The sequence below is a fragment of the Haematobia irritans genome, chromosome 1, assembly GCF_050003625.1.
Source record: "Haematobia irritans isolate KBUSLIRL chromosome 1, ASM5000362v1, whole genome shotgun sequence".
NCBI classification, from domain to species: domain Eukaryota; kingdom Metazoa; phylum Arthropoda; class Insecta; order Diptera; family Muscidae; genus Haematobia; species Haematobia irritans.
Genome location: NC_134397.1, coordinates 187502684 through 187514209, shown reverse-complemented (window position 1 = coordinate 187514209; position 11526 = coordinate 187502684). Strand labels below are relative to the sequence as shown.

Here is an 11526-nt window from a genome sequence, read left to right as displayed (position 1 = left end):
AGCCCAAATCGGTCGATAATTATATATAGCGCCCATACAAACCGTCTCGCCAAGATTTAAATTCACACAAAATTTTTTTTTGTTTAATCCAATCACGAAATTAATTGATCCAATTAATTTTTAATTGAAATGTCTTCAATCACAGAAATGATAGTATCAATTAAAAAATTAATTGAAGGTCAACTAAAAAGTTAATTGATCCAATTAAAAAATTAATTGATACTATTATTTTTGTGACTGATTTTTGTTTCAATTAAAAAATTTGTTGAATCAATTAAATTTTTAATTGAATATTTTTTAAAACTCAATTAAAATTTTACTTGGAAAAATTTTCGTGAAATTTTTTTGTGTGTTCGGTTAGTGTATCTATTTCCGTTTTAGAGCACATGTAAATCGGAAAAATGTCTTTAGCTCAAGAATGTTTTAAAAAATCCAAAACCGAGATATGATGTCACTGATGTTTCCCCAAATTATTTAGTTTTATCAGCAATGCTGTATGCTTTTTCTAGAAATTGATGGTTTGATATGCTCAATAAAACTCCAGTGAGGAAATAAATTTTTAAAAATATACAACAATATTTATTCATACTAAGTATTAACTAAAATGATTCGAAACACAATGAGTCAGTCTATTTACAGCTTAAGTGATCTGCGAAACTTACAAGCGGTAACGGAATACCGAAGAAGGCAAGTAAGCGTTCTGAGGGGTTTGTGGAGCAGGGGTATGGATTGGAGCTTGCGAGGCAAAGTTAATAACAGGAGCAACACCACCATTGAAATTATGAGAACTACCTCCCAACGAGTCATATTGGCCTTGGATGGCACGTTGGGCATTTGCGGCATCTTCAGGTGTGCGGTATTTGACAAAGTGGACTTCGGGCCGAAAGTTATTGCCGCTGTGCACTGCATTGAGTTTATTTGCAAATTCTCCAAGATCGGTTTGTTTGTTGAGAACATAAATGGCAGTTTGTTGTTGGGCAGCCTGTTTGGCCAAAGCAAGGGCAGCATTTTCGAGACCATTATTTTCGGGACCCTTGATGAAGACGACACGAAGTCCTTGCTTCAGACTACCGACGGCACGTTGTATAGCATTAACGTCATCGAAATCATCTTCGGGAGCAGAGAAAGAATAAAACTCCTTTTGGTATTCTGCGGGTGCGGAATATAAGGCTCCAGTATTGCCGCCACTGAATCCAGGAGCAGTGCTGCCAAATCCATTGCCACCAGTACTGACATATCCGCCACCAGTGCTGCCAAATCCAGCAGCACCTGGTGCAAATGACAGTCCACTACCCGACTGACCAACAGGTTGATAGTTATAACCAGAATGGTCAGCACATGCAACGGCAAGTAAACACAGGACCTAAAACACAAAAATAGAACAAAAGACAATTATATTATGAACAAAATTTAAATACCAAATAAAAATTCCTTCTTTAGTGGTTACACTTACAATAAAAGCGCGCATTTTGTTGTTTAATTCTTGTGATTCTTTCTATTCGAAGACTGAAAGATTTGTGTATACTCTTCATTTTGGCTTCATATCTTTTATACTCTGTCATATTTCTTAAGATTGGTCCTCAAATTTCATTCACTTACTTGGTGTAGCCATATAGAGAAATATAGAGCGAACATTAGTGTAAATTTAAATTTGGTTTGATTGTGGTTTTAATCGATTAACTATTTCGCATATTACTGCGAAACCTAAGATTGACATTGATGGTTTTTTGCAACGCCCCAGCATTAATAAAATGAATCATCATCGACAATAGTAAAGGCAAGGCATTAGATTTTGATTTTTTTTCTATTTCATAACAAAAATATGCTGCTCGCTAAGCTTATCAACTTTTCTGATGCACATTAGTCTTAAATTAAAAAAAAAAATATCCCACCTTTATCATGCAAAATATACATAGATGAGCAGACGGACGAACACCCACAAATAAATTGCTCCAGATTTTTTTGAAAACTGTTAATAACCCAGCAAAATATATAAGAGCAGTATGAGCTGAGATACGCCTTTTGGGATACAATAAAGTAGGCAGTGCTATACCCTAAACCACCCGACTATATCATACCCTAAACCACCCCTACTGAATTAGTAAACCTAAGCATTTGTGGGGTATCATTACTACCGGTTTGCAGAATAAACCGCGTTTCCATATTTAAGAACATTAAGGTGTACATGTTTATGGGAGTTTTATCACAATCTGAACAGAAATGTGTGATATTAGAAGCTATAGTTAATTTTGCGAACAGAGAGTTAGTATGCCACTAATATTGATTCCATTATTGAAAAAAGAGGAAATCTTTCAATTAGTTTGGGTATAAAACTAAATTTGAGAAAACCGGACAATACATTTATTTAAAAGCTACAGATATGTCTAAATGCGATAGTCTAATATATCAAAATTTTAAATATGAGTACTATTGGTTTATAAATAAGAGTATTATGGCAAAATTTGGGAAAATCGATCTATGCATCTATATGGGAGCTATATTTAAATCTGAACCAATTTGGATAATAATTTGCAGGCTTAATTGATACCACAGAAGGTTACCTTGTGCTAACTTTGAGTAAGATCTTTTAATAAATGAGGCCTCTTCCATGGTCAAAAATAACATTTTGCTCTCGAAACATAGTTGAGGTGAACATATTCCTTCTCTGCGTGTGGTCAAAAATATGGTTATTAGGGGGTAATTTTTCAAAATCGTGCAATACATATATGTGGGAGCTATATCTAAATCTGAACCGATTTTGGTAATATTTGCCAGGTTTGGTTGATGCCACAGAAGTTTACCTTGTGCATAATTTGTGTACGATCGGGTAATAAATAAGGATATTTTGGTCAAAAATAGGATTATTAGTCAAATTTTTGAAAATTGGGCGATTCTTATATATGGGAGCTATATCAAAATCTGAACCGATTTATATGATATTTAGCAGGTTTGGTTGATACCACAGAAGGTTACCTTTTGCTAAATTTGAGTTAACAGATAAGGCTATTTTGATCAAAAATAGATTTATTAGGGTAAATTTTGTGCTTCATTTGAGTACGACCGGGTAAAGGGTGATGAAAAAGATTACTTCGTGCCAACTATGACGATGATCGGTTGGAAAAAACGTGAACCCATTTGTGGATATCGAGAGTTTTGCCGTGACTCACGCTGATGGCAACGGCGTGAGTGTGCGTGATTAACAAAACAAAAGTCGTGCGTGAGCGTGAGTCTCGAAAATAATTGTTTTCGTGAGTGTGCGTGCGACATTTTAAGGCCTCTGCTATCTCGATCAACTTCATTTTACGGTCATTCAAAATCATTTTGTGAATTTTTTTGATGTTTTCGTCGGAAACCACCTCTTTCGGGCGTCCACTGCGTTCTCCCTCCTCCGTGCTCATTTCACCACAATATTTTTCGTGAGTCACGGTATTTTACAAATTTTCTTTTCAAACAATATCGTGCGTGAGTAAGATTTTTCCGTCGTGAGTGTGCGTGAGTAAAATATTACTTACGTGCACACCTCTAATATATATGGGAGCAATATTTAAATTTGACCCGATGTCTTCCAAATTCAATAGCGTTCCTCCTTGTGTCCAAAAAACACCCCACATGTCATCAAAATCGGTTAATAATTGCGACCGGAGTCCTGCAAAATACATGGACAGACGGACGGACGGACGGACGGACGGATGGACAGACAGACAGACGGACGGACACCAAGCGCTAGATCGACTCAGGAGTTGATTCTAAGTCGATCGTTATATATGAGCTCTAAATATATTTAGATATATCAAGCGATGATGTACAGTGGGAGTAGAGATGATTAAATTTTTAGGAGGATAATTCCTATTTGTATTATCTAATAGAAATTTGCATATAACATTCACCCTCAAAAAACACACACATTTTGCTTCAAGCATATATATTTTCAGGATTGGTCCAAACAAAATATCTTATGTATTATTCAAACATATTATGTTTCACCTTAAAGCATACACTGGTAAAAAAAAAATTAATGAAATTTTCTATGTGTGGATATATTTCTAAAGCGCCAATTGGTTACTTCCATTATTATTTTACTTGCAGCATATTCTCTAGGTCTCTCTTTCTAAACACATATATGTTTATAGCATATTATATTTACAAAAAGTTTACGTCCCAAACATAATATATTCTAACATATTAACATATATGTCCCAAACATTTTATGCTAGTTTATTAACATTATATGCTTGCACTTAAAAATATTGTGTTAAAAAATTTGAGTTCCAAACATATAATTTTTACACCCAATCATATGAAAAGCAGTCGTTTTCGTCCTTGTAGGACCCAATATTGAGTTATCTATCACAGCCAGATCTATACTAAAGGCTGTGGAAAAGTTCATTCGCCCGAACGGAAACATGTACAGTCAGACATGTATATTGCTTAAACATTATTTAATTACAAGATCCAAGAGGACCTAAGAGAAATTTCCTAATTCCGTGTATAGTCTATAGCCTTCATTTAAGCCGATGCCCAGATTAGATTTCTTGTGCCTCTTGAAGGAGCACATTTCATTCGATTCTGTTGAAATTTAGTACTCGATAAAAATAATAGATTCTATAGAAATTATGGACCAATTTTTGCAGCGTTATTAGAGATAATAAGTATATTCTATTATCTAAATCACAAAGTGGTCAGAGAGTATAATAACTTTGATCTGCAAAAAATGTGCCTAGCAGAAATATTGATTTAATGCTCTAAAAAATATATACCGATCGACCTAGGATCACTTTTCACACATATAACTACGGAGCATGCCACAATTGGCAGAATTCTACCAAAAATTTTAAAAGATTTTTTACTGTTCGATACATTGGTAGAATTCTTGATATTTTGATATACATCAATTTTCTATAGAAATAAAATTTTAACAAAAATTTCAATAGAAATAAAATGTTGACAAATTTTCTATAGAAATAAAATTGAGACAAAATGTTCTATAGTAATAATATTTTGAGAAAATTTTATATAGAAATGCAATTTTGACAAAATTTTCTGGAGGAATATAATTTTGACAAAATTTTCTATAGAAATAAAATTATGACAAAATTTTCTATAGAAAGCAAATTTTCTACAGAAATAAAATTTTGACGAAATTTCCTATAGAAATGGCAAATTTTTTTATAGAAATAAAATGGTGACAAAATTTTCTATAGAAATACAATTTTGAGATTTTTTTTTTTTTTAATAAAATAAAATTTTGAGAAAATTTACTATAAAAATAAAATTTTGAGAAAATTTTCTATAGAAATAAAATATTGACCAAAAATTTTTTAGAAATAATATTTTGAAAAATTTCTCTATAAAAAATAAAACTTTGAGAAAATTTTCTTTAGAAATACAATGTTGAGAAAATTGTCTATAGAAATAAAATTTTGCAAAAATTTTCTATAGAAAGAAAATTTTAGGAAAATTTTCTATAGAAATAAAATGTTGAGAAAATTTTCTGTGGAAATAAAATGTTGACCAAATTGAGAAAATTTTCTGTGGAAATAAAATGTTGACCAAATTTTCTATTGAAATAAATAATAAAAAATAAAAGTTTGTTGGTTGGTAAATATGACCAATTTCCTATAGAAATAAAATGGTGACCAAATTTTCTATAGAAATACAATTTTGAGAAAAATTTTTATTGAAATAAAATTTTGAGAAAATTTTCTATAGAAAAAAATGGTTACAAAATTTCCTATAGAAATAAAATATTGACCAAATTTTTTTATAGAAAAAAAATAGTGACCAAATTTTTTATAGAATTAAAATTTTGAGAAAAATTTTTATTAAAATAAAATTTTGAGAAATTTTTCTATAAAAATAAAATTTTGAGAAAATTTTTTGTGGAAATAAAATGTTGACCAAATTTTCTATTGAAATAAATAATAAAAAAATAAAAGTTTGTTGGCTGGTAAATATGAACAATTTCTTATAGAAATAAAATGGCGACCAAATTTTCTATAGAAATACAATTTTGAGAAAAAATTTTATTGAAATAAAATTTTGAGAACATTTTCTATAAAAATAAAATTTTGAGAAAATGTTCTATAGAAACAAAATTTTTACAAAACTTCCTATAGAAATAAAATATGGACCAAATTTTTTTATAGAAAAAAAAATAGTGACCAAATTTCTATAGAAATAAAATTTTGAGAAAATTGTTTATTGAAATAAAATTTTGAGAAATTTTTCTATAAAAATAAAACTTTGAGAAAATTTTCTATAGAAATAAAATTTTGAGAAAATTGTCTAGAGAAATAACATTTTGCGAAACTTTTCTATAGAAAGAAAATTTTGAGAAAATTTTCTATAGAAATAAAATGATGAGAAAATTGTCTAGAGAAATGACATTTTGCGAAACTTTTCTATAGAAAGAAAATTTTGAGAAAATTTTCTATAGAAATAAAATGATGAGAAAATTTTCTGTGGAAATAAAATGTTGACCAAATTTTCTATTGAAGTAAAATTTTACAAAATAAGAGTTTTTTGTTTAGTAAAATCTCCAAACTTTGGTAGATTATTTTTGGCTCGAGTGGCAACTGTGCCACGAAGATCATATTTTTACTTCGATTTATTTTACAATATTGTGCATAAGTTTAAACTTTAAGCCCAGAGATTTAGTAGAAATTTTAAGAAATGTTGTACAAATCGGTTCAGAACATGGATACGGAATGGAGCGTGCAGTGGAGTTAGTTTTTATCTGGGAGCGGAGCGAACTTTGTTTTCTCAGAGCGGTTCAAGATTATAAATAAATATGTGTATATGGGACCATAAACCTTTATTTATTTCACCCTACAAATTTTAAGGATTTAAGATAGAGTTGAAAATGTAGATCTACACGCAAAAAAATAATTCTTTCCTCCCAAACGAAATTTTAGACAAACAAAGTTCGTTTCTCATTTGCTTTTCGTTGAAAGGAAGTGCATTTGGAAGAAACGTATATACTTTTTGTGATAAACGTTTATTCTTTTCCAGGATGTAAAAACAATTTCATAAAGACTAACTCAAAAAAAATTTTTTCTGGCTAATTGCATTTTCCCTCACATCTTTCTCACTTCCACGAAGTTTTTTAGTTCTTAGCACCTTTTTCTGTAATACCAACAATGTAGAAGAAATTATACGATTTTATAAATTTTTAAAATTTTTTTACCTTTCGCCTGGACGGAGAATCGAACCGCGGACCATGCACTTTGTAAGCCAACACACTAACCACTGAGCTATGTACCTGTTATGGTCATCAATATATAAATATCCATATAAGTTATATTTATATAGCATAGCTTGCGGCGCCCATCAACCGAATAAACAAAGTTTATTTAACAGAAACAAACATTTAGTTTGGCACCGTGGAGCAGTGGTTGCTACGTCCGACTTGCATGCCAAGGGTCGTGGGTTCGATCCCCGCTTCGACCAAAGTTTTTTTTTTTGTTTTTTTTTTACATATATTCCAGATATGTTCGGAAGATTCCGAAAAAATGTTCAACATTACATTGTAGTATATTAAATTTTGAACTGTAAACTGTGTCTTATTAAAGACCTAAAGTCGGAAAAGAACAGTGTTTGATATAAACGAAATGGACTGTGTTGTTGTTTCAAAAATAACTTTTTTTATTGAAAAAATAAAAATTTTGTAACAAACGAATTTTTTTGGTGATAAAAGTTTAAAATTTTCGAAGCAATTCAAAAAACTCTAACAAAAGAAAAACGTTTTCGGTACACGTTTTCCAAAGGTTTTTTTTTTTTTCTTTGCGTGTACAAGGTCGTGCAGGTATAATTTAGTTTAGAAGCTTAGGCTAGGTATAGCGGCAGCCCGTTATATTAGGTTCACTTAGACTATAGTCTATTGGTGTGAACTTATCGCTTATCAATGAGTGCTCCCCGGTTCTATCCTTAGCTCTATGACAAGAGGTCTCCTTTTTATAGCCGATTCCGAACGGCGATTCACATTGCGCTGCAACCACTTAGAGAATCTTTAAAAAAATCAGAAATGTTACCAGCATTGAAGAGAAGAGATGGTCCACCCCTGAAAAACTTTTTGGTGCTTAAACGAAGCTGGGACCCATGACCCTTTATATGGAAGAAGGGCATGCTAACCATTGCGACTCAGTGGCACTTTCTAGAAATACTCTACGGTTACACTGAACATAATCTTATGTGTGTCGTTATGCCAATTCGAAAATTACTCGCCTTTGCCCACAATTTTAAGGTCTTTGCCAAATTCCAGTTAGCCCTTGCAAAATTATTCCAATAACACACGAAATTATATTCAATTCATAAAAACAAAACAATTTGTTTATTCAATAATCAACAACTTAAAATTAAATTTATAACAAAATCAGTAGTGAGTCATCTCAGTCTCTTTGGCTATTACATTTCACTCTTAATGGCGGAAACGGAACAAAGCTGAAGGCAAGTAAGCGCCTTGGGGTGTTTGGGGAGCTGGAGCACTACGTGTAGCGGCTTGAGAAGCAAAGTTGAGAACAGGAGCAACACCACCATTGATATTTTGGGATTTACCTCCCAAAGCATCGTATTGTCCTTGGATGGTACGTTGGGCATTGGCAGCATCCTCAGCAGTGCGGTATTTGACAAAGTGGACTTCGGGTTTGTTGTTGCTAGCGCTGTTGGCAGCATTGAGTTTGTTGGCCAAATCCCCAATATCGGCTTGTTTGTTGAGGACATAGATGGCAGTTTGTTGTTGGGCAGATTGCTTGGCCAAGGCAAGGGCAGCCTCCTCGAGACCCTTGTTTTCGGGACCCTTGATGAAGACAACACGGAGACCTTGTTTCACACTATTGACAGCACGTTCGGCATTGGCATCATCGAATTCTGCATCATTGGCTGAGAAGGTATAGAATTCCTTTTCGAATTCAGCAACTGGAGCAGCATATGTTGAAGCAGCATCATTGGAGACGGCACCACCATCACCACTTGGGAAAGATGCTGGACTATCGGGTTGATAGTTATAGCCGGAATTTTCGGCACAAGCTACGGCAACCAAGCACAAAACCTAAAATGAGTTAAAGGCTCAGTTAATAATCCAATTGTAATCGTAATCCATTTTTATTATTCCATATCCGTGTAAAGACTTACAATAAAAGCACGCATATTGTAAATTTGGGGGTTTTTTGGTTTGTTTAGTTCTCAAGATTCTTGCTACTTGAACTCACAACTGTTTCTGTATACCTCAAATTGGGTTACGACCTCTTTTATACAGAAAAACAGTTTTAGTTTTTTTTTTTTGCTTCAGCAAACCTAACCCACTGGGTTACTTAGCGGAGTTGCTATGAAGTCAACGATTATTGTAATTAAAGTGAATTCGTTTTTTCTTGGATGGAATTAAAAGAAAAAAGAAGAAACCAGACGCCTACAAAAGAATTCCTCAAATGTTGGGAATCTCCATTTTTTTTCTCGACTTTGTAAATTATGTTGACCCTTTGAATGTTTGGCGGCATTACAAGTTTACTGTCTGATTTGGGCATTTCGATCGACTAGGTCAATGATCTTGTCTGGAATTTCTTTTGTATGGAATTGCATTGGCCATTAGTCATAGCAAACAATTTTCCATGAATATTCAACGATTCGGTTGTTATAATGTCCCACCATCGCCACCACATTACCATAGTGAGGAAGTAAGGGACCCTTACTAGTTGGCTGTAACAAAGTTAATTCCAATTTGAAGATACATAATTTATTTTTACAAACAAGGTCTATCTTTAGCTTACCGATAGGCTTTTGATTACATTCTAAAAATAGACCTCAATGTAAATGAATATGTAAATGTGAATAACAACTGCGTGCACCTGTCAATACCGCATTTAGATTAATGATGCTCAATTATCTCGTAGATCTCATTAAAATGCTTAATGGAGATGAACAACGTTTCTGGATTTAAAATGAATAATAATTACAATGGTGGTCTGCTTTTAAGTGCTCCAAGAAACCATCTGAAGCCGATATATTCCTGTTCATTAGGATTACCAAGACTATCCAATATTGCAGCAATATCTGATAGTGTAAAATATTTAGGTGCAATGCTTAAATTTATTGCATTTGGCAATAAAATTAATTTGAGGTGCCGCATTAGAAATAGCAAGCGGAGTTCATGATATCTTCGTGTATTACACGAATGGTTTCTTTGGCAATAATGCTCAGACTGGACTTTTAAGTCGTTCTAGCCATGTCCGTCGCTCTGTGAACACATTTTTGTGATCAAAGTCTAGATCGCAGCTCTAGTCCAATTGACTACAAATTTGGCACAAGTTTGCGTTTTGGATCAGAATAGAACCCTATTGATTTGAGAAGAAATCAGTTCACATTTAGACATAGCTCTCATATATAGACTCATAAGCAGGACTGCCAATTTTGCCGATTTATTTACATTTTGGCGATTTTTTGCTCAAAAAAATAGCAAATGCCGATTTTCCGATTTTTGCCCCAAAAAAGACGATATTATATCCGCTCAAGAATTTTTACTGGAGGTCGTCGAAATTGCAAGTTTTTGCTAGAGATTTCTTACATATAGAAGATATAATTCATTTCACCTAAAGTATAAGTATAGCACTAAAATTGAGTCCATTAATAACAATTATATACAGCACTAAGTTCGGCCGGGCCGAATCTTAAATACCCACCACCATGAACCAAATATTAGGGTTTCCTTTGAAATTTCAGGAGGGCTTGAGGACTTGAGGACACTTCCCGAAGATAAATTTAAAGATTTCACCTATGAGGACTATATCAGATTCTGGATTTATAAGAACCATTTTTGTTTGAGTTTTAGAGGAATCGTTAACATCTTTTGTAAGTGTGCAAGAAAATTATAAAATAACGTCTTGATTTGAAATCTTAAATCTGTAGAAGTAAAATCTGGAAATTTTACATTGAGTTTCAAGCAGTTTTCATGGTCAGTGCGCCTTCTACACCCTCAAGAAGAGAAGTCGGTCTATATGGAGGCATTACCAAATGGTCCGATAAAAACTTAATCCGATACACGTTTTTGTGAGCCTAAAATACCAGAATATTTACAATTTCGGGCAAATCAGAGAAAACTACGGCTTTTAGAAACCCAAGGATTTAAATCGGGAGATCGTTCTTATGGGGGCTATACTAAAATATGGACCGATACTCACCGTTTTCGGCACACCTCTTTATGACCCGAAAATACCTCTAGATTTCGAATTTCAGGCAAATAGGATAAAAACTTCGGATTCTAGAAGCCCAAGAAGTAAAATCGGGAGATCGGTCTATATGGGGTCTATACCAAAACATGGACCGATACTCACCATTTTCGGCACACCTTTTGATGGTCATAAAATACCTCTAGATTTCAAATTTCAGACAAATTGGATAAAAACTACGATTTCTATAAGCCCAACTTGACCTGCCTGTAGACAAAAGACGAGTTTGTGCAAAATTTCAGTACGATTGCTTCATTATTGAAGACTGTAGCGTGATTACAAAAGACAGACAGACAGACGGACAGACGGA

General features: G+C 33.1%; 2 protein-coding genes across 2 annotated transcripts; both read right to left on the bottom strand.

The window, feature by feature from the left end:
* Nucleotides 1-658: 658 nt before the first annotated feature.
* On the bottom strand, nt 659-1468 carry LOC142242966 (uncharacterized). Its single transcript, XM_075314430.1, has 2 exons — nt 1454-1468; nt 659-1363 (listed from the first exon to the last, which is right to left on the bottom strand). Exons 1-2 carry the CDS (start codon nt 1466-1468, stop codon nt 659-661), a joined length of 720 nt encoding a protein of 239 aa, XP_075170545.1.
* Nucleotides 1469-8345: 6877 nt separating this feature from the next.
* Nucleotides 8346-9206, bottom strand: LOC142242965 (uncharacterized). The gene is made up of 2 exons (XM_075314429.1): nt 9130-9206; nt 8346-9046 (listed from the first exon to the last, which is right to left on the bottom strand). The coding sequence occupies exons 1-2, from the start codon at nt 9142-9144 to the stop codon at nt 8417-8419; spliced, it is 645 nt and encodes a 214-aa protein (XP_075170544.1). The 5' UTR covers nt 9145-9206; the 3' UTR covers nt 8346-8416.
* Nucleotides 9207-11526: the final 2320 nt, after the last annotated feature.